Source organism: Pseudophryne corroboree, chromosome 6, assembly GCF_028390025.1.
Source record: "Pseudophryne corroboree isolate aPseCor3 chromosome 6, aPseCor3.hap2, whole genome shotgun sequence".
Classification (NCBI taxonomy): Eukaryota; Metazoa; Chordata; class Amphibia; order Anura; family Myobatrachidae; genus Pseudophryne; species Pseudophryne corroboree.
Window position 1 is genome coordinate 663,624,351 of NC_086449.1, and position 24,499 is coordinate 663,648,849.

At 46.3% G+C, this 24,499-nt stretch overlaps 1 protein-coding gene across 1 annotated transcript in view; it reads left to right on the top strand.

The window, feature by feature from the left end:
* LOC134933200 (A disintegrin and metalloproteinase with thrombospondin motifs 2-like) overlaps positions 1-24,499 on the top strand; it is a 968,191-nt gene that overhangs the window by 647,064 nt on the left and 296,628 nt on the right. Inside the window, exon 13 of the mRNA XM_063928241.1 lies at positions 14,015-14,148. Within this exon, the coding sequence (XP_063784311.1) occupies positions 14,015-14,148 (134 nt within the window). The remainder of the gene's footprint in view (positions 1-14,014; positions 14,149-24,499) is intronic.

Here is a 24,499-nt window from a genome sequence, read left to right on the forward strand (position 1 = left end):
AGCGGATCCGTTACTGGATCCGCTGCCATCACTGCGTATGGGTGCGGGCATCGGTGGCGGCGGAGGTTCGGGCGGCGGTGGCGGCCAGAGTATTAGCGGCAGGCAGGGATCAGAGATCCCTGCCTGCCATTCTGCAGAGTTTGGCAGTGGAGCGGTACCAATTTCAAAAATGGCGCCTCAGCGTCATTTTTGAAATTCAAGATGGCCACGCGAGCTAATCATGGCTCGCTGCATCATCGCCCCGCCCACTCCGGCTGACTTATATAAGTAAGCGCGAGGCAGTGGCGTCAGTCCGACGGCGGAGGAGGAGCAGAGAAGAGCTCCTGAAGAAAGAAGATGCCGGAAGTCCTGGATGGGCGGCGGCTATGCAAAAGAGCTTAACCGCCGCCCACCAGGTGAAGACGCTGGAAGCCCTGGATGGGCGGCAGCTATGCAAAAGAGCTTATCAACCGCCGCCTCCCGGGTGAAGACGCCAGAAGCCCTGGGGAGGTGGTGGCCCCCCAGGTGAAGACGCCGGAAGCCCTGGGGAGGCGGCGGCCATGCAAAATAGCTTAAAGGCTGCCGCCCCCAGGTGAAGACCCTGACTAATAAACTTTTTTTTAAAGATGTTGTGGTGTTTTTATTTTAATATTTTCTTTACCGGTGGACTACAGGTGTCTCCCCTGCTATGGCATTATCCCCCCTGGCTGGTTCTGCCTGTTGCTGGTTTTAGCAATGTTTGAGGGCCACCACTTCCCCCACCCACACTCTATCTCTATGGGGGGGGGGGTTGAGATGGTTAGCTGCCAGTGCCTCCCCAGCCACTGGCCACTGACCTCACCGCACATCACTGCTGTAAGAGCAATGCATAGTAGAGCTTTTAAAATATGATAACTGCTTTTTTATAAATGCTCAGAAGAATGGTTCCAAAAAGAGGAATATTCAAACAAATATACATATATTTGCCAAAATACTTATCTCATTAAATGTAAGCGGGCACAATTATATATTAGTAACTAAATGTGTTAGAGCTTCTTGCGTTGCCTCTATCCAACATCAGGACCACGTATTGGACATACGTGGTGTGTTGCTCATCTTCTGCTCTGCCCTTCATGCTAGAAGGACTTGCTCCATAGAGTCTCCAGCGATGCTCACATAGAGATTACATTACAGAGGTCAGTGACCTGCACCACCACTGCTATACCGCTGTTTAGAAGATATGGCTATTAAATAACGAGATGGTACTTGTAAAAAAGAAACCATATAGCCTGAGTTTAAAGGGAGTTGGGGAACTTTGACCTTGGACTATCTCAAAACATTTGCGCAAGTTTTATCACTTGCACAGATAGTTTGCTGTCACGCTGCGTTTTCCTGAGTGTATCGTAAAAATGCTTAGTTCAAAAGCAGAACTTGTTTATTTAAATTGGTAATTAAATTGAAAAAACACCCACCAAATTCTGTATCCTAACCGAGGCTTACGGGGCAGATTGTATGTCACGTGCATGTGTGTTTGAATGGCACAAAAGATTTAGTGATGGTCTTGAGGATGTTGAAGATGATTAATGTCCCAGAAGGCCTTGCACATCAAAAACAAATTAAAATGTGGGAAAGAATTAGAAAATTGTTCGAATTGACCATCGACTCTGCATCCGAATGATAGCAGATATAGTATACATCAACAAAGTAACTGTTAGGCAAGTGTTTCATCAATATCTTAACATGACAAAAGTTTGTGCTAAGATGGTTCCAAGGCTTCTCAATGATGAGCAGAAAGAAAATCGAAAGTGAATTTGTACAAACATTTTTGAACAATTTCAAGCAGATTCGCATTTTTTAGATAAAGTGATGAAACATCGGTCTTCCAGTATGATCCTGAGTCAAAACGCCTGTCCATGCAATGAAATACACCATCATCACCAAGAATGAAGAGAGCACGTCAAAGCAAATCCAAATTCAAAGCCATGTTAATTATTTCTCTTACGTCTTAGAGGATACTGGGAATCCATTTAGTACCATGGGGTATACACGGGTCCACTAGAAGCCATGGGCACTTTAAGAATTTTATAGTGTGGGCTGGCTCCTCCCTCTATGCCCCTCCTACCAGACTCAGTTTAGAAAATGTGCCTAGAGGAGTCGGTCATGCTTATGGAAGCTCCTGAAGAGTTTTCTGCATTTATTTTATATGTTTGTTATTTTCAGGCAGGGCTGGTTGGCACCAGCCTGCCTGCTGCGTGGGACTTAGGGGGGAAAAAGGGCCCAACCTCTTGAAGGGTTAATAGTCCCGTTCCCTGCTGACAGGACACTAAGCTCCTGAGGGAACTATTTGCAAGCCCCACCATGGGGAGCGTACATTCACGCAGCACGCCGCCACCCCTAACAGAGCCAGAAGAATGAAGAGTGGTGGGTACTAAGCTGGCGTCCCACCTAGCAGGTCGCCGGCCATTATGCGGCATGAGCGTACGGAGACGTACGGCTTCTAACCGGGGCAGACTGCTTCTCCAGACACAGTACACAACTGCGTCTCAGTACACTGTACACAGTACCCACACTGGCAAAAACAGTCTTAAAACCGTTTTCTCTCCATTTTAAGCAGCAGATTACATCAGCCAGTATAAAAAAAAGTGGGAAGACCGCACGCAATTGAAGGGGCGGGGCTTCACTATGAGAGGATTCAGCAGCTCACCAGCGCCATTTTCCCTCTGCAATGGGCACAGACGCTGACTGACAGGGATGCGCAGCTCCTCCAGATTACCTCCGCGGTACCAGGGGGTCATAGCAGTGGGGAGCGATTATTAGTGTACCAAGTCCCCTATCAGGGTACTTAGTCTGCGACCCGGCTAAGCTTGGCATTAGCGATAAGGGCGCAGTGGGGGCTGGCTCCAATTAACTCTGTGTCTCCCTGAAGGGCTCTTTGTGGGTTAATTGTGCTTAACCTTTTCCTGTGTGTGTGTGTGCTGTCACATTTACATTATGTCAGGCAAAGAGTGTGTTTCTTGTACAGCGGAGTGTTCCTCTTCATCAGGGGGCTCACTACTGGGTACTCAGGGCAATGCACCTTCCCAGAATAGCGGGGCTGAACCGGAATGGGTTAATTCCATTAAGGGAATGATCTCAAATATTTCTACAAAACTATCCCACAATGAGAAAGAGATGCAATACTTAAGACAGACTGTGGATGAGTTTATGAATAGAGACTCGGCCCATAAACCAGCGTCTCAATCCACACCCATTTGTCCGCAAGAACGATCTCTGGCCCATATCCTGCAGTCTGACTTTGACGGTTCAGACTTGGAGGAGGGTGAGGTGGATTTTGAGGAGGGGGGGGGGAATGTTACTCTGTCACAGGGAATAGAGGCTCTTATAGAGGCTATCAGAGATGTTCTGCAAATTCTTGATAAAGTGTCAGAGGAGTGTGAGGAATCTTATTTTAATGTAAAAAAGATGTCCTCAGTCACTTTTCCTGCATCAAAGGAATTGAATACCCTGTTTGAAGACCGTGGGTTAATCCTGATAAGAAATTTCAAATCCCTAAAAGGTTGCTCTCATCTTTTCCTTTTCCTTTGGAGAATAAGAAAAAAATGGGAAAATCCACCGATAGTGGACGCATCAGTTTCTAGGGTGTCAAGAAAAATTGTATTGCCTGTTCCTGGTGCAGCCTCCCTAAAAGATATGGCTGATAGTAAAATTGAGACTATACTCAAATCATTGTTCACAGCTGCTGGGGTGGCCCCGAGACCCACTATTGCATGTGCGTGGATCACAAAAGCCATTGCTAAATCATCAGGGAACCATATTGAGGGGTTAGATTCCTTGTCTAGGGGGGATGTTGTTTTACTCCTGCTGCATATACAGGACTCTGCAAACGTTATGGTGGAAGCCATAAAAGAGATCGGTTTGCTTAATGCACGCACCACCGCTATGGCAGTGTCAGCACGCAGGGGCTTGTAGCTACGCCAGTGGACTGCTGATGCAGACTCCAAGAAAGGCGTGGAAGGCCTTACATTCACAGGAGAGGCCTTGTTTGGAGACGAACTAGACAAATGGATCTCCAAAGCTACTGCGGGTAAGTCTACGTATCTTCCTTCCGCAGCTCCCCCAGCCAGGAAAGCTTATTCAGCTTCAAATTTACAGTCCTTTCGGACAGCCAAATTTAAGGGAAAATCCAGAGGAGCTTCTACGGCCTCCAGAGGCCCAAGAGAAGTAAACCACGCAAACCAACAATTGCAGGTGTTCAGTAATAGAGCTCAGGCTCTGCTTCCTCAAAGCCTTCAGCATGACGGTGGTCCGCGAGGCCTGGAGGTCTGTCAGGTGGGAGCCCGACTACAATTTTTCAATCACATCTGGTCAAGTTCGTGCCGGGATCCCTGGGTAATAGATCTTATTTCCCAGGGCTACAGACTGGAGTTCCAAGAGCTCCCACCTCATAGATTCTTCAAATCAGACTTACCAGCTTCACAAGAGTCAAGTATAACTTCACAGCAGGCCATCCAAAAACTGGTACAGACTCAAGTCATTGTTCCAGTTCCACCTCATCTACACAACAAGGGGTACTATTCCAACTTGTTTGTAGTACCGAAACCGGACGGTTCGGTATGACCAATTCTGAACCTAAACTCCTTGAACCTGTTCTTAAGAGTGTTCAAGTTCAAGATGGAGTCTCTAAGAGCAGTGATCTCAGGTCTGGAGGAGGGGGAATTCCTAGTGTCTCTGGATATCAAGGATGCGTACTTTCACTTTTCGATCTGGCCACCTCATCAGTCTTATCTACGGTTTGCACTGCAGGACTGTCACTACCAGTTCCAGGCCCTGCCATTTGGTCTGTCCACGGCACCGAGGGTGTTCGTCAAAGTGATGGTAGAGATGATGTTTATACACCGCAAGCAGGGAGTGAACATAATTCCATACCTGGATGATCTTCTGATAAAGGTGCCGTCCAGGGAGAGGTTGCTGGACAGCATCGGCCTCTCAACTAAACTTCTCCAGGATCATGGGTGGATTCTGAACCTTCCGAAATCTCACCTAGAGCCAACGTGGAGGATGAAACTGGACATGGAGACGCAGAGAGTATTCCTTCCATGAAAAAAGGCATTGGTAATCCAGTCGATGGTTCGGGATGTCCTGAAGCCAACCCGGATATCGGTGTATCTATGCATTCGCCTTCTGGGGAAAATGGTGGCCTCTTACGAGGCGCTTCAATACGTAAGGTTTCATGCAAGAGCTTTCCATCTCGATTTGTTGGACAAATGGTCTGGATTGCATTTTCACATGCCCCAGAAGATTTGTCTGTCGCCAAAAACCAGGATCTCCCTTCTGTGGTGGCTACAGACCTTTCAACTCGTTGAAGTTCGGAATTCAGGACTGGATCCTGTTAACCACGGACGCAAGCCTCAGAGGTTGGAGAGCAGTCACCCAGGGGGTGCAGTTTCAAGGTAGAGGGTCAAGTCAGGAAGTCATCCTTCCAATAAACATTCTGGAACTCAGAGCCATATACAACGCCCTTCTGCAGGCCTCTTCAGCAGGATTGGGCCATTCAAGTCCAGTCGGACAATGTGACGGCAGTGATGTTCATAAACAGACAGGGCAGAACTAAAAGCAGAGCAGCAATATCAGAGGTGTCATGAATTCTCCTTTGGGCAGAAAAAAACCACTGGTCTTCATTCCGGGAGTAGACAACTGGGATGCAGACTTCCTCAGCAGACACGACCTGCACCCGGGGGGAGTGGGGCCTTCACCCGGAAGTGTTCAGGTGCTTGACACGTCGGTGGGGATATCCACGAATCAACATGATGGCCTCTCATCTCAACAAGAAGCTCAAGCGGTATTGTTCCAGGTCGAGAGACCCACAGGCAGTGGCGGTAGACGCTCTGACGACTGCATAGGTCTATCAGATGGTGTACATGTTTCCTCCACTTCCTCTGATCCCAAGAAATCTCAAAAGAATAAAAAGGGAAAAGGTTGAAGCAATACTCATTGCTCCGGACTGGTCAAGAAGGGCCTGATATGCGGACCTTCTAGAGATGCTCCTTGAGGATCCGTGGCCTCTATCTCTTTGCGAGGATCTTCTACAATATGACCCGTTCGTCTATCAGGATTTACCGTGGCTACGTTTGACGGCATGGAAGTTGAACGGCTGATTCTAGCCAGGAGAGGGATCCCTAATAAAGTTCTCCCGACTATGATCCAATCCAGGAAGGGGGTTACATCTAAACTTTACCACCATATTTGGAAGAAATACGTCTCTTGGTGTGAGAGCAGAACTTACTCTGCTGTAAAATTTCACCTGGGGCGTTTCTGGCTTTTTCTGCAGGCAGGTGTGGATGTGGGCCTACGTCTGGGCTCCATAAGAGTCCAGATTTCGGCCTTGTCCATTTTCTTTCAAAAACAATTGGCTTCTCTCCCTGAGGTCCAGATGTTTTTGAAAGGTGTTCTACGCATCCAACCTCCCTTTGTGCCTCCCACGGCACCCTGGGATCTCAATTTGGTGCTGCAGTTCCTCCAATCGGACTGGTTTGAACTATTACAGGAGGTGGACGTAAAATATCTTATGTGGAAGACAGTCACACTGTTGGCCTTGGCTTCAGCAAGACGTGTGTCGGAGCTGTGGGCTTTGTCTCACAAGAGCCTCTATTTAATTTTCCATGACGACAGAGCTGAACTCAGAACTCGTCAGCAATTTCTTCCGAAAGTGGTATCTGCATTTCACATCAACCAACCTATTGTAGTTCCGGTTATTATCGACATTTCCACTACTTCAAAGTCTTTGGATGTTGTGAGGGCTTTGAAGGTATGCGTAAAGAGGACAGCTCGTCACTGAAAATCCGACTCGCTGTTCGTTCTATATGATCCCAATATAATTGGATGTTCTGCTTCAAAGCAGACAATTGCACGCTGGATCAGGCTCACTATCCAGTATGCTCATTCCACAGCAGGCTTGCCAGTTCCAAAATCTGTACAGGCCCACTCTACTAGGTCGGTGGGCTCTTCCTGGGCGGCTGCCTGGGGTGTCTCGGCTTTACAGCTCTGCCAAGCAGCTACTTGGTCAGGCTCGAACACGTTTGCTAAGTTCTACAAGTTCGATACTTTGGTCTCTGAGGACCTTCAGTTTGGTCAATCAGTTCTGCAGGACCCTCAGCATTCTCCCACCCGGTATGGGAGCTTTGATACATCCCCATGATACTAAATGGATTCCCAGTATCCTCTAGGACGTAAGAGAAAATAGGATTATAATTACCTACCGGTAAATCTTTTTCTCGTAGTCCGTAGAGGATACTGGACGCCCAACCGGTGCTTCATTCTTCCTGCACTGTTACTTGGTTAAGTATTGTTGGTTCAGCTGTTGCTGTTCCTGTTTAAAGTTGGGTTAGCTTGGCTTTCCTCTGTTTGTGTGTGCTGGTTCAGAATCTCACCACTATCTTTATCTATTCTTCTCTCAAAGTATGTCCGTTTCCTCGGGCACAGTTTCCAGGACTGAGTCTGGTAGGAGGGTCATAGAGGGAGGAGCCTGCCCACACTATCAAATTCTTAAAGTGCCCATGGTTCCTAGTGGACCCGTCTATACCCCATGGTACTAAATGGATTCCCAGTATCCTCTACGAACTACGAGAAAAGAATTTACTGGTAGGTAATTTAAAATCCTATGTTCATTGATATCAAAAGTATAGTGTTTTGGCACACTGGGTACCAACAGTGAATCAACATTACTACAAAAATGTTCTAGCAGAAAAGAATCAGAAGAAAGAGGCCAGAGTTGTGGATAAATGGTTTCATTCTCCATCAGGACTATGCACCAGCTCACACAGCTCTCTCTGTGAAGCAGTTTTCGGCTGATAAACATATTGCAGTGCTAAAACACCCATACTTACCAGTCCTAGCACCATTTTCCCAAAAGTCAAATCTGTACTCAAGGAAACCAGTTTTGCATCAGTTACTGACAGGGCTGGATTAAAGGAGGGGCGACGGACAGATGTCCAGGGCCTCCACAAATTAGGGGCCTCCACACACTACTATTTGAACTGAAGCAGTATTCTTAGGGCGGCTCAGCCAGGGGCGGATTTAGGGGTCAGGCCATCCCTAGGCACATTATTGGCTGCTGCCCCCCAATAACATAATTTCCCCCTTTATTTCAGAGCCAGTCCGTATGCCTCGAGACCAGTCAAAGCAGCCCCAACCTCACACTACTAACACCTGGACCACAAATTGCTACCTATTGTCCCACTCCTGTCATTTGCTGCATAAAGTATAAAAAATATAAGTCAGAATGACAAAAAATAGAATCACCTGCCCTCATCAGCCTGGTGTGCCACCCCCCAGGAAGTGCCACCCCTAGGCACGTGCGTGTGATAATGAATATGAATACTCCGCTTCAATTTCACTGATTAGATATGTCCGTTACTTGCAGTCTCCTACTAGCAAACTTTTTTTATTCATCCCTTACTATGGTTACCCTGCAAAAATGGTTAAAATTGGCTTGCACAGTACATGTTGTTATTATTATTTTCCTCTTGCGTCGTAGAGGATGCTGGGGTCCACATTAATACCACGGGGTATAGACGGATCCACTAGGAGCCACTGGCACTTTAAGAGTTTGAAAGTGTGGGCTGGCTTCTCCCTCTATGCCCCTCCTACCAGACTCAGTTTAGAAAATGTGCCCGGAGGAGCCGGTCACAGCTAGGGGAGCTCCATAGGAGTTTTTAGTTTTGTTATATTTTTTAGAGTTTAGGCACAGGGAGGCTGCTGGCAACAGCCTCCCTGCTTTGAGGGACTAAGGGGGAAAAGTAGTGTCCACCCTGCGGGGTCTAAGCCGCTATCTCCGCTGACAGGACACTGAGCTCCTGAGGGGCTCGAACGTTCGCCGCCATAGGGGATCGCTCACCCCAGCAGCATGCCGCCACCCACTTACAGAGCCAGAAGATCAGTGGCAAGTTAGTCACCGGCCCCCCTGGCAAGCGGGGAGCCGGTGTGAAGATGGCGGCAACAGGGTAGTGAGCGCAGTACTAACTGCGCCCCGGCGCTCAGCGGTACATGGTGCGACGTGGTGAGGGGCGCCCTGAGCCAGCGCCTACACCCTACACTGTCCAGCAATCCTGTCAGGGTCCCAGGATCGCTGCCAGCACATTTCCTCAGGCCAGTATAAACTTCAGAAGAGGGGGAAGCAGCGCCATGAAAGGGGCGTAGCTTCTCAGAGCAAACACAGCAGCGTTCAGCACCATTTTCCTGCCTGCAGACGCGCTGACAGGGAGAGCTGTCCCTCCAGTTAATCTCCAGCTATCTTGTACGGTACCAGGGGGTTGTAGAAGGGGGGGGGGGGAGACTGTATATCTATACTGTGTAACCTATTAAGGTGCACAGTAAGCGCTGGGTAGGTGTTTCCCTATATGTTGAAGCGCTGTGTGGGGGTTGGCTCCAATCTCTGTGTCTCTCTTGGCATTCTTAGGGGGCAAACTTTGTCTGCCCCTTCTGTGTGTGTGTGTGTGTGTGTGTGTGTGTGTGTGTGTGTGTGTGTGTGTGTGTGTGTGTGTGTGTGTGTGGAGTGCTTGTTGTCTCCATAAAACTATGTCCAGGGACTCTGTGTCATATGCTACAGAGAATAATTCCTCTCAAGATGAGTCCATTCCATGTAATCAGGATTGCACTGTTTTAGCGCAGGTCCCTACAAGGGAGCCTGAGTGGTTAGCCTCCCTTAAAGTATGATTTCTACTAGGGTTGCACAAAATGAATCTGCAACTCAGGTTTTACAGAACTCTATGGCAGTTTGGTTCGGTTCTGTTACCTCAGGGCCCCCTAACGTACACTCTCAAAAACGTGCTCTTGCACAGATTATGCAAGATGACACGGATACCGATTCTGACACGGCAGACGGTGATGGGGATGTATTGCGGGGGGTGGCATCTCTTGCAAAAGGGGTGCAGTTGATGATTGAGGCCATTAGGGATGTGTTTAATATTGCTGACACAACACCTGAGCAGGTTGAGGACGCTTACTTCACTGACAATAAGAAAGCCTTAATTAACCTGAAACAAGAAGTACCTCTCTTCCCAATATGAATGAGAATCATGAGAGGTACTAAAAATGGCAAACCATAGTGTAGTATGGATTAAAAGCACACACAGGTTTAATACCACAGATTAAACTTACAAAAAAGTTAAAATACAACAGCATGTCAATAAAGACTCCATAAACTGGCACAACGGGTATATCACCAAGAGGGACCCAGGACCACAGATGTAAACGATGTGGAATGCAGACAGGCTCTCCGGATGCACAGCAGCATGCAGTGTCGATCTCCAAGCAGGTGATGAAGTCCGTTGGTGTCAGAGTCGGCAAACAAGATAAAACAGGTGTCACGCTTAACGCGTATTGGACGTTAAGTCCTTCTTCAGAAGCATGACCCATTAACTCCACAAAGCAGTTTATAAAGGCCATCCATTAAGGATCTCAGGTGCTGTCCATCTCATTAAACATCGCGCGCCCGAAGAGGCGCATGCGCCACTGCCGTCAGTAGCCGGAACCGGAAGTAACTCTTGCGTTCCACGCCATCAGTAGCCGGAACCGGAAGTAGATCTTGCGTTCCACATGCGTCTCAGGAGATGATGTTTCCTGTTCTCCCTAGACGCACAACTTAGCTGTTCATAAGTTCCATTAATCAGGAAGTCCCATAGTCTGCTCTCCGCAGCCATAGATACAGTACCATATATATATATGGAGTCCCAGAAACAAAGTCCCGAACTGGCATATATTACATAAAAAACAAAAACAAAACAAATAAAAATTAGCAGTCTCATATCAGGGAATATTTATAAAGCGGTGTATAATAGTGAAAGTAGAAGCTCATAAAGACATGCACTAAGTGAGAAAACATTTCAATTCGAAATCCCCGTTGAGACCCCTGGGGGTAAGGGTACCCAAACGGTGTATGCATTTCATCTCAGCCTGTGCAAGTCGCTTTTCTAAGTCCTTCGTTCTCCACTTTTGATGTACCACTTGTATGCCCCAAAAGTTCCTCAAACAGGAAGGTGGTCAAGTCTGGAATCCAGCCTACCAATAAACATTCTGGAACTAAGAGCCGTCTACAACGGTCTTCTCCAAGCGGCCCATCTTCTCCGAGATTGAGCCATTCAAGTGCAGTCGGACAATGTAACGACAGTGGCTTACATAAACCGACAAGGCGGAACGAAGAGCAGAGCTGCAATGTAGAGATGTAACAAGAATGATCCTCTGGGCAGAAAAACACGCGTTGGCGCTGTCAGCAGTCTTCATTCCAGGCGTAGACAACTGGGAAGCGGACTTCCTCAGCAGACACTCTCTCCATCCAGGAAAATGGGACTCCATCCGGAGGTGTTCACGGAGGTAACAGATCTTTGGGGTGTTCCTCAAATAGACATGATGGCCTCTCGTCTCAACAAGAAGCTTCGGCGGTATTGTTCCAGGTCGAGGGACCCGCAAGCCGTGGCGGTGGACGCCCTAGTGACTCCGTGGGTGTTCCAGTCGGTGTACGTGTTTCCTCCACAACCACTCATTCCAAGAGTTCTAAAACTCGTAAGGAGAACAAGAGTTCAGGTGATCCTCGTTGCTCCGGACTGGCCAAGAAGGGTCTGGTACGTGGATCTTCTGGATCTACTGCTAGAAGAGCCGAGGCCTCTTCCACTTCGGGAGGACCTGATGTAGCAGGGGCCATTCGCTTATCAAGACTTACCGTGGCTACATTTGACGGCATGGAGGTTGAACCCCAGATATTAGCTCGGAAGGGTATTCCGAACAAGGTTATACCTACCCTGATATAGGCTAGGAAAGGAGTAACATCTAAACATTACCATCGTATTTGGAAAAAATATGTATCTTGGTGTGAGTCCAAGAAGTTTCAACTGGGATGGTTTCTTCTCTTCCTGCAAGCAGGTATGGATATGGGTCTGAGGATGGGATCCGTAAAGGTCCAGATTTCGGCCCTATCCATTTTCTTCCAGAAACAGTTGGCTTCCCTCCCTGAGGTTCAGACTTTTCTGAAAGGGGTCCTGCACATCCAGCCTCCCTTTGTGCCACCTACGGCACCATGGGATCTTAACGTGGTGTTACAGTTCCTCCAATCGGATTGGTTCGAACCTCTACCGGAGGTTGAGGTCAAATTTCTCACATGGGAGGCTGTCACTTTGTTGGCCTTAGCTTCTGCTAGACGTGTGTCGGAGTTGGGGGCTTTGTCTTGTAAGAGCCCCTACTTGATCTTCCATGAAGATAGAGCTGAGCTTAGGACATGTCAGCAGTTCCTTTCGATGGTTGTGTCGGCATTTCATATCAACCAAGCTATTGTGGTACCAATGGCTACTGACTCCTCAATTCATCAAAGTTCTTGGATGTTGTAAGGGCTCTGAAAGTCTATGTTAAGAGGACTGCTCGTCACAGGAAATCGTACTCTGTTTGTCCTGTATGATCCCAAGAAACTTGGGTGTCCTGCTTCTAAGCAGACGATCTCTCGCTGGATCAGGTTCATTTTCCGGCATGCGTATTCTACGGCAGGATTGCCGTGTCCTACGTCTGTTAAGGCCCACTCTACTCGTAAGGTGGGTTATTCCTGGGCGGCAGCCCGGGGTGTCTCGGCTTTACAGCTTTGCCGAGTGGCTACTTGGTCTGGGTCGAACACATTTGCAAAGTTCTACAAGTTCGATACTTTGACCAAACTTCAAGTCCTCAATGGCCAATCAGTTCTGCAGGAGCCTCCAAGCTCTCCCTCCTGTTCTGGGAGTTTTGGTACATCCACATGATACTAATGTGGACCCCCGCATCCTCTAGGATGTAAGAGAAAATAGGAGTTTAATTAACTACCGGTAAACCCTTTTCCCGTAGTCCGTAGAGGATGCTGGGCGCCCACCCAGCGCTTCGTGATTCTGCAGTGGCTACTTTGTTCAGTACTGCTTAGTTCTTGGTTAAGTACTGTTTTGTTACTTGGTTAAGTAATCTTGTTCAGCCGTTGTTGATGTTTCAAGCTAGTTAGCTTGGTTTGCCTTGTATGTGTGAGCTGGTGTGAACCTCGCCACTATCTGTAAAATCCTTCTCTCAAAGTTGTCCGTCTCCTCGGGCACAGTTTCTAGACTGAGTCTGGTAGGAGGGGCATAGAGGGAGGAGCCAGCCCACACTCTTAAACTCTTAAAGTTCCAGTGGCTCCTAGTGGACCCATCTATACCCCATGGTACTAATGTGGACCCCAGCATCCTCTACGGACTACGAGATTTACCATTAGGTAATTAAAATCCTATTATTACCAGTTATTTATATAGCGCGCACACATCCCGCAGTGCTTTACCGAGAATATTTGGCCATTCACATCAGTCCCTGCTCCTGTGGAGCTTACAATCTATATTCCCTACCACATGTACATGCACACACATTCACGATAAGGTTCATTTTGTTGGGAGCAAATTGCCCTACCAGTATATCTTTTTGGATTGTGGGAGGAAACTAGAGCACCTGGAGGAAACCCACGCAAGCACGTGGAGAATATACAAACTCCACACAGTTAGGGCCATGGTGAGAATCAAACCCATGAACTCAGTGCAGTGAGGCAGTAATGCTAACCATTACACCATCCGTGCTGCCCACGGATGGTGTAATGTTAATGTTGTACCTGGTACAGGCAAATGAAGCAGACAGATGAAATAATAACAGATGCAATATGTCACAGGTAGCATTTGGGGTGTGTTTGGAGATATCCTACAGATATTCTATAATAAGTATACTCCAAGGACTCTGTAAAGCTTGTGTTTGGTCAGTGTGAATGTAGAAAGTATCACTTTACCCTTATAGTCACACAGATGCACACAATAGTACACTCTGTTAACTGGTAGTAAAGTGTTAAAACATTCTCTGACTAGTACTCAAAGGGTTAAATACTTCACCTTCAACAGTTAACCAGGTCTAGCAATATTTATCTTATCTTTGGTCAACTATGAGTGCACTTAGAAGAATAAACAGTCAAATATTAATACAGACATAATTCTAAATCTGCTACACTAATGTAACAATCATTGGTGATTTCTCTTGTATTCAGAAAAAGAAAGATGTCATCTTTACTGTCAGTCAAAAGAAACTGGAGATGTGGTGTATATGAAAAAACTAGCTCACGATGGAACCCAGTGTTCGTATAAGGATTCTCACAATATTTGTGTTCGAGGTGACTGTCTGGTGAGTAATAAGCACATACTGCAGATTGAAGTAACATTGAAATGCGGAGTTTGTGTAAGCTTACAGGCATAACCTCTATTACATATTGTATGCTCTATTACTTTCACTGGATTTGCTTGTATGACTACAACAGTTATGTTTGAATCCAGGGTGCTGGGTCTGGAGTAAAGGGTTCTTTTGCTGGAGATAAGGGCCCTCATTCCAAGTTGTTTGCTCGCTAGCTGCTTTTTGCAGCAGTGCAAATGCTAAGCCTCCGCCCTCTGGGAGTGTATCTTAGCTTAGCAGAAGTGCGAACGAAAGGATCACAGCGCTGCTACAAAAAAAGATTGTGCAGTTTCTGAGCAGCTCCAGACCTACTCCTAGGTTGCGATAATTTCAGACTGTTTAGTTCCTGTTTTGACGTCACGAACACGCCCAATGCACTCTTTTTACTCCTTTGGGAATTCCTCCCTAACTGTTTATCTTATTGATGGTATCCTTTTGGATCCCTGCTTTACCAGGGTTTTTCATACTATGCATTTCTCCGTAGACACCTTCAATAGTAGCACCCCATTCCTTGTTCTCGTTATCCTTCTTTTAACCTTTTCCATAGATCCAGATGGGTTGTTTTCTCTCTCTCTCTTTCTCTTTCTTTGACACTGGTATGGAAATTTAGCTTGACTCCTCTGTTAATAAATCCGTGGCCCTGAAAGTCTTCTCAATTAATGTAAATGGCTTTAATTCGCCTCTACGTCGAGCGTTAGTGTTGGGGGCCTGTAGGACGGAGAAGGCGGGCATGGTTTTTCCACAAGAGAACCACTTGACTGGCAACCACTCTAAACTTACTGGTAAGCAATTTTCACAAACTTTTTTTGGCTCTGCCGACTGCAAGAAACGAGGGGTGGCAATATTTACTTATCCACAATAGAATCCCATATATCCCCTCAAAAGTTGTCCTTGACCCAGTGGGTCACTACCTTATTCTTGTTGGCACCCTGCATTCAGAGACAATTACCCAAATCAAGGTCAGGCCTCTTTCTTTTCTAGTTTCTTTAGATACACTGGGCGGGTCATGCAGGAACACATAATCTTACGGGGCGATTTCAATATGATTATACTTGCCCCTCCTCCTTTCCTGGGACTCTGCGGACCTAGCTACCTGTCTCAAGTAGCTGTCAATCCTGATGTTACAACACTCTAAACACTAGGGACTAGACTCACTCTTCTGGTCCTCACTAATTGTATTCTAGGATAGTCATACTGTTTGTTTCTCAGTCAATCTCCCATATGGTTTCTGAAGCAGTTATCTCCCCTTTTTCTAAAGGTGTTCACCTCCATCTTGAGCTTTTCCACCTTGTATCTCGCACAAGTACAGATGGAGCCTCACTCATCTAGGCTTCTCTGCTGCACCTGGGTGCACCAAGGCTTATTAGCATAAGCCTTTCATCTATTGTTCTCAGCAGCAATACAATACAATACAATACAATACAGAGAGAACAATACAGCAGGGGATTAAGTCATTACAGCAGGGGATTACATCCGACTGCCCTGGCTCAATTAATCCTATTAAAGGGATAGATGAGGAGGGCTCCATCTGTAACTGGCGGTTGGATGAGTCCATCCTGTTACATCAGCCCACTTTCACTGAGATCCAGAAAGCAATTGTTGATTATTTGGAGCGGAACTCCTCTGATGATCTCCCACCTGGTGTTGTCTGGGAAACTCCTAAAGCTAGCATTAGGGGTACTCTTATTAGTAATGCTTCAGTTTATAAAAAGCTCTTACAACATGAGATCTCCAAATTGAAAACTGAGATTGTGCAATTAACAACCCAACGGCTGTCTCTCTGTTAAACACCATATTATCTTGTAGGGCAGCTCATACACTTCAAAGACTACAAGAACGGCTCTATAATAATACTCTAGCTACCAAACACCGGGAAAAAATGTGCCACTCTGTTTATTGAAAAGATAATCCCCAACTCTGGCAGTCCGCCTATTTATGACCTGCCTGGTAGCTCCGCCCAGTTCAGAGATTTGTACAATTTGCCCAACACTGCACCATTCCCTATGGGTGACCTTATGGATTCATATCTGGCACCAGGCCTCCTCCCATCCCTCTCTGATGCTCAGATGGACTCTCTAAATGCAGAGATTACTCTTTATGAAACTTTGGCTGCTATTAAGGGTCTTAAGTCCTCATTGGCTCCTGCCCCTGATTGACTTACACCCCAATACTACAAACAATTTTCAGAGACAGCGCCCCAGCTCACTTCTCTCTTTATCTAAGTTTTAAAGGGGGCTTTGTTTGATAGTGCTACCACATTGTGTATGTGGTGGGTGTGTGTGTAGAGATAAAGATTTTATATATATATATATATATATATATATATATATATATATATATATATAACCAATTTGCGCTCCGGCACTCGGCACTGCCCTTGCTATGGAGCTGGCTTGCTCAGGTGCCTTCCTCCAGGGGTACAAACCCTTGCATAGATGCAGAAGAAAGAAATGAGGCGGCGCTCGGAGCCTTGAAAAAATGCAAAACGTGTAATAGTGTGGATCAACGTTTCGGGGTTTCTCCCTTCGTCAGGATTAGTACAATACAGCAAACAGTGTGTTTAAATAAGACTTACCCCCTTAGCAGGCCATCCCCTCTGGCAGGTGCCGCTGGCCGCGCCATCCCGGTCTCCAGACTGATGTCACAGGCGTCTCAGCGGAAGTGACATGCCGGCGATGGGAGGTGCGTCCATGGCAACAATGCCTAGCAACGAAACAACATACACAGAAGTCATCGTGAGATATTATGGTTTAAGACACGGCATAGTGACAAATTATGTGTATTTCACTCTATATTAGTATAAAGAATTTTTGTAATATACAAATCACGCTGAGCACTTGAGAAGCACTTTTAATACTTTACACAGTACAGCCTATATCATGATTTGTCACTAAGCCGTGTCTTAAACCATAATGTTTACCCTTTGTGTGTATATGTGGTGGTGGAGGTGTGTAGTGTGTACTGTGTGTGTATATGTGGTGGTGTGTGTGTACTTTATGAGTGTGTATATGTGGTGATGGGGGTCTGTGTGTATATGCTATGTTTGGGAGGGCTGCCCTAACACCTATTTGTTAAATGAATAGCAGCTGAGGAGGGAAGGGGTTCCACTAGCCCTTAGAAATTGGATGCTTAGCATATATAACTCCCAGCGTTCACTCCAAAACAAATAATATCATGTAGTTTTACTTTTAAATTCTGGTATAATACAATTTATTAGGATATAAAGCATAAAAACTCTATATTATTTACAGTTTATATGGTTTATATAATGCTGATGGTCCTAATACTGGTATACATAGACAGTACAATACATGACAAAATACAAGAATCATTTAAACATTTAAAATGCCATTTGAATAATGCAGTGACAAGAAGGAATATTTCTGCTGTCTTATTTGATTGGAGCAAAATCCCTGTTTTTCCCTATTTTTTTGTAAGGAATACATCCTAAGGAATAAATTTTTCTCCTGTTTTAACGTGTTTGTAGATGTACAAAAGCGCTGAAGGGAGAGTAAACCTCATAAGGCGTATCTACCTATATTCAGATTTTTCTCCAATCAAATAGGACAGTAGAAATATTCTTGCCACTGCATTATAATTATACAAATGGCATTTTAAATGTTTAAGTTATTCTTGTTTTTTGTCATGTATTGTACTGTCTATGTATTGTATACCAGTATTAGGACCATCAGCATTGGGGTGCTGCAGTGTGTGTGTAGTAAGGGGTGCTGCGGTGTGAGTGTAGTAAAGGTCATGCCCGTCCACATCACTAGTCACACCCTCGGCGGCCGCATATAATAGGCCCTTTGTAAATTTCAGCTCATGTGGACTTTAATCTGGCACTGTGTAGCTCTGCATTCATTCACTTACCTAAATTAAATGATCCAAGTGGTAAGGGCATAATAGTTTACTTTTTTTTCCTCTACAATGGTATGTGTGAAGATATGGGGTTCACAGATAACTCAGACACAGACATTGGGGGTAATTCAGACCTGATCGCTCGCTAGCTGTTTTTTGCAGTCGCCGCCCACCGGGTGTGTATTTTAGCTGTGCAAGTGTGCGATCGCATATGCAGCCGAGCGGTACAAAAAGATCTTGTGCAGTTTCTGAATAGCACAGGACTTACTCAGCCACTGCGATCACTTTAGCCTGTCCGGGACCGGAATTGACATCAGGCATCAGTTTTGCAAACGCATGGGAACGCCTGCGTTTTTCAAAACACTCCCGGAAAACGGTCAGTTGACATCCACAAACGCCTTCTTCCTGTCAATCTCCTTGCGATCGCCCGTGCAAATGGATTCTTTGCACAAACCCATCGCTGAGTGGCGATCCGCTTTGTACCCGTGCGACACGCCTGCGCAATTGCAGTGCATACGCATGCGCAATTCTGACCTTATTGCAGCGACCGCCGGTCAGCATACAGACGCCGGGAGGGGCGAGTGCAGCAATCCCCTTGCGGGCACGCTGCGCTTGCCATGCTGCGGGCTCGGTGGCGACCTGCGGTCGCCACGGGTTCTATTCCCACTCTATGGGTGTCGTGGACACCCACTAGTGGAAATAGTCCCTGTAGGTCAGCAGCCGACCATCAGGATAGTGAGGGTGCGGGATGTTGGTGGAGGTCATGTGACCGCTATAATGATTACATTTACAAAGTTACCTTGTAATACTACAGTATCTCCCTATAGCTATTACAACCTGTATTGAAATAGTAAGATAACAGTAGCAAACTTTGGGGGTAATTTAAACCTGATCGCTGCTGTGCGTTTTCGCACAGCGGCCGATCAGGTCTGTACTGTGCATGCATAGCGCATCGGACGACTGTACTGGGCATCGGTGCGTAGCATCAGGATGGTGCGAAAAAAGTGATCGCACGGGCGATCGCAAGGTGACTGACACCCCGTCTGTGAGTGGCAACTGACCGTTTTAGAGGAGTATCCGGAAAAACGCAAGAGAGACCAGGTGTTTGGAGGGAGGGTTTCTGACGTCAGCTCCGACCCCGATCATCGCATCGGCTAATACCCCTTTCAGACATGCGACCCGAATTTCCCTGCTCAGTCCCGTGTTTTTAATCTTTGAAAAATCCCGGGTTTTTGCCAGAGACCCCTTTCACACTAAACCTGAGACCTGGGAAATTTCCGGGTCGACCCCTTTCAGACATAAGCCTGGTCTGCCCTGACAGCCAGGTCAGACCAGGCTACTCTCATGTCACACAGACACACACATCACATTCGTACATGTCTTACACACACACACACACGCATGTCTTACACATACACATGTCACACTCAAACACACACATACATGTAATATACACATATGCCAAATTCATACATATATACACACACACACACACACACACACACACACACACACACACACACACACACACACTCTGACTCCTCACAACAGGTCACCTCTCTTTTAGCTGCGTCGGCTGCTTCTACAACTACACTGCAGCATGGACTACAGTAGGTGGCGCAAGCCCCCTCCAGGCAGCCCCGCTCCTTCCAGTCCAGCGCCAATCAGAGCCATGTAGTTGCAAGCCGGGAGCAAATTCCCGGTCTCACCTTTCAGACCTAAGCCGGATTGTCTTCCCGGGCCTAAAGTCCCGGCTAAAACCTTGGTCAATTGCAGGGTCGGCAACGTGTTTCCGGGTTGGGACCTTTGACACATGCCAAATTTCCAGGATGATGCACGTTCATGTACAAAATCCCGGGAATTTGGAGCATGTCTGAAGGGGGTATAAATCCTGGGCTGAGCAGAAACTACTCAAACTGATGTTTGTGCAGTTCTGCTACAAATTAGATCACACACCTGCACACAATCCATACCCTCCCCCTGTAGGCGGTGACTACCTGATCGCAAGGCTGCAAAAATAGCACCCTCTGAATTACCCACTTTAATCTATACAATACCAAACCTTAAGTCAGACTGCTAATTTACTTATCCATTTGTGGTTTCTAAAGGACAATAAATACACACCTTTAGATGCATTGTTAGGCATAATTGGACCCTGTACACTTTATTGAAAGGCAAGGATACTTAGTCATGCTAACGCCTGACTTTACTACCAGTGTCGGACTGGCGCATGAAGGTCCCACCGGGGAAATGCAGTGGTAGGGGCCCATTCTTAGAGGCTTGGCTAGCCAATAATGCATGGTCTGGGCCCATTGATTAATAATATACATAGTAAATACTGCTAGTGCATGCATGATAATGTACCAGATTAATAACAGTAATGCACTGTAGAAAATACACCATCAATGATCGCAGGTAATTGAATACCCCCCACAGTGTCCATTAAGTCTCCTATCTGCATCACTGTGTCTTTTCTTGCTGCTGCTGACTGAGCTCCAACTGCAGTGCACTTTCTGATCACATGACACATCCAAGTGTCCATCAGTGCAAAAGGCACACCGCCACACTCAGAGGCATGATTCTATTAGCTCCCTTCTGTGCAGCGTTACTGCCCGCGGTGTTGCCCCACCTCCAGCTCTGCAAAGCAGTGTCTGTCTGTAGAACTGAGACAGAGCTGTTGCTGCCTCATCTCTCGTCTCCCTGTAGCTCCAGGGGTCTCCACAAAGCTGGTGAGTGTTAGCTATAAAAAGGATTACAATAAACAGAGATGTTTGTTTTAAATATCTTGTTTGTATTATTCTAATTGTTGTTTTATAAAATCTAAGGAGTTTGACAAGGGAGGATGACTGGGGAGGCACTGCCTACCCTGACTGCATGTCCCTGGTGCACAGGTGGTTGTCGGGTTGTCCATAAACACAACTCGACATGCTGATACACAAATATAGTCAGGCTTATCATTGCTCATCATTGCCGCAATGACTAGCTGTGCCTATTCGCACCCACGACCAATCAGAACAATGTGTATGGATCGCGGGTGCAAATATACCCCAGCGCACTCCGTCATGCGTGTGCGCATGTATCACTGCAACCTAGTCGCGGGTGTGACTAAGCGCAGCCACAATGAGCGTGGCTACATCTGTAGCTGCAAGATATATCATCATTGTCTGTGCTACAGAACTGACCTGATATATCTTTGAGCTACGTCATTCACAGACATATCGCGTGTACATGGCCGCTGATGCGATACAGATATGTCGCCTCTTCAATGGAACGAGCAATATATCTATTAGTGTGTACCCAGTTTCAAATTGACAATATTATCTTATAACAGTATTACACAGATTATCCATATACATAGTATGGCAGAACACATTAGATGGAAGAGTAGAATAGAACAAAAGGGCCTAAAAAAATGTGTGTGTATGTGTATATATCAGTGCCATAACTAGCCATTTTGGCTTCATTAGGAAGGGGTGTGGCCACAAAATAATATCAATTCATATTACACTGCACAATAGTCTCCAATATTCAAATTACGCTGCACAGTAGTGCCACTACACCAGATAGAGCCCCTTTTACACATTACGGCAGGCAGAGTCCCACATGTCCCAGTCGCACAGGGCACGCATGTCCCAGTCGCACAGCGCACGCGTCCCAGTCGCACCCGTCCCATTTGGATAGCACAAGTGTCTTGATTCTTAGCATTCAGAGGTACAGAACAGGGTTGGAGTAGCAGGACAGGATACAGCTGAGTGTACCTTGCAGTGCCCTATATATCAGGACACCCGCTTTAACCGCTTTGCTGTGGGTGTGCACGGTGCTGCCTGCGACAGACAGCCTGGAATCTAGCAGGAAGCAAGATCATGTGACCACCTGGCTACGGGTGCGCAGTGTGAGGCTTGGAACGCACAGCCAGGAAGTCAGTTGGAAAGCACAGGAGCGCCGCTGTGTTTCCCATTACGGTAGCGTCTAGTTACCAGACACAACCTTCCCATCACACTGGTGGCTTCCGGGTGACGGCGGCATTGAGCGCATCCCCATTGTAGTCACAATGCGGATGTAGGCAGTTACGCCTTCAGGGCGACTGCGCTGTGTGCCAGGCACCCCTGGCACACTCATAGTTACTGCCCTGCTACTCACTACTGAGTGTTCAAACTTAACATAAACTACAGCTCCCAGCAACAAGGGCTGCTGGGAGCTGTAGTTTATTTTAAGTCTGAACCAACAGTGTAGTGCAGTGAGGTGTCGGACTGTCCGGCACCAGTAACAGATCCCCCTTAGCCCTGTTTGGTAAAGTACATAAGCACTGTAACTTATTATAAATGTTGCTGGGTCAGAGTGTGTTTAGTTCACCTGGCAGGCAGCATTTATTAAAGCCCTCCTCCCTCCCGCGGCACCCTCCGACATGCGTGCAGTCACTCACCAGCCCAGCTTGGAAATGCCTGAGAGGAGCTGCGCGGCACACAGGCAGGCGCTGGCACACACCTAGTTACGGCGCTGATATATGTACTGTATAAGCAATATCACTGAGCGGCACTCACAGGACTTCACTTAGAAGTAATGGATCCTCACCCCATATGCAGCAACATTTCGGTACTTTATTTCAACTGTTGTCAGGCTTAACAAACATTTAAAAAAGGTCTTACCTTTATAACAAACATAACTTCATGTGCAAAGGTCCCAGGATGCCCAGATCCCTAGACTTCAACTGACGTCAGTCAGAGCGGACCTCACCAGTGATATTGCTATTGATCAGCGTTTTGTCTCCGCAAGAGAAGGCACCGGGCATATGCTTTAACATTACAGAGTGCCGAATGTCTTTATTCATATGTATGTGTGTGTGTGTGTGTGTGTATGTATGTATGTATGTGTATATATATATACACACAGTATATATATATCCATACAGTGTAACGCCGGCACTCTGGATGCCCCCTAGGGCTTGCTTACTCTGGTGCCCTCCATATGGGGTTTGGCAACCCCCATATGTAGATCAAAAATGAGGCGGCACTCAGAGATTTGTTGAAAAGCAAACAGGTGTGCGTTCAAATCATCACATCACATCAACGTTTCGGGGAATGAATCCCCTTCATCAGGATGAACAAACAGTGCAGAAAGTGAAATATATATAGACAAACTCACCAAAGGAGACTTCCCACTGCACATCTCCGCAGTCCCAGCATCCCTGGCTACGTCTCCCTCACTTCCGGGTATGTCACTTCCTGCGGAAATCTGAGTGCCGCCTCATTTTTGATACTAGCATAAAACTGCATATACTGATCGTAGTTACAAAACTGTGCATAAGGACTCAGCCTCACCCTTCACTGTAAATCAGCCTCAGTGGACAGCTGTTTCGGTGCTAGTAACACACCTTAATCATGGACCACAGACACAGTATATATACATACTCATACGGGACACGGGAGGAAACAAGGCACCATAACTTTAATCAAAGTCCAATGGTAGCTCACATAGCATTCTGCCATTCTATTGAGGTCAACAGCATTTTCACTTCCTTGAAGTTGGACACAGCATTCATATTAAGCTCTAGAATAGCAGGCTGTGTTACTTTTTAAGAAGTCCATCAGCACTTGGACTCGTGGCACTACAAGACCTGCTGTATGTAACTGAGTAAATACTTTCTATTGACATTATTATTAGCCCATGATTGGAGGGTGGAGATACCTTTATCCACAAAAGGCTTATTTTATCTACCAGATTTGTGGGATCTTCAAGATCCGCCCTATGTAATTGATATGCCTCTGAGGAAGTCCTGATTAGGACAAAACACGTGAAGGTGCCACACTAAAAGGTCCAATGTCACAAGCCCACAACCCCCGCAAGGGGTGAAACATTTGGTTGAGAAGATCTACATGAAGTGTTTTTTTTCCCTGTCAGCAAGGTCATTTTATGTAAGCAAATCTGTAAATACTGTATGGCAAATCACTTCATGAATTGTTTTTTTATTAATAACATTGTCTTGATATTGGCTAAAAGCCTGTTTTCTCTGGGTGTTGGTGTGAGGGTTTATTTTTAGACATATCCCTGAAATTGACCATCGTACTTGGAACCATATCTAAAGCAGTCAAAGAAAGGTCCTGTCACTGGTTTCATCACAGCCAAGTTGCTGATCCCTGAACATCTGTAGGTTTTATTGTTAAATTATTTTAAGGGTTCAGTTTGTGTTTGAATTTATTCATTGATGATGCGCACCCCCCCCCCCCCCCCCCCCATCTTCCCCCCTGGTTCCTTTTGTATCAGACATTCTATCTTGAGCCTACTAACTGTGGGAAGCAGCAAATGATCGGTGCAGATACCACATTTTTCATGAATTATATGTATTGTGTGTAAATTGACAATAACTAGCACAGGAGAAGTGAGCATCTGGTATATACAGTATTATCATATACAGTATTATCACTTTCAGTTGTACACAATTTGCTTTTCA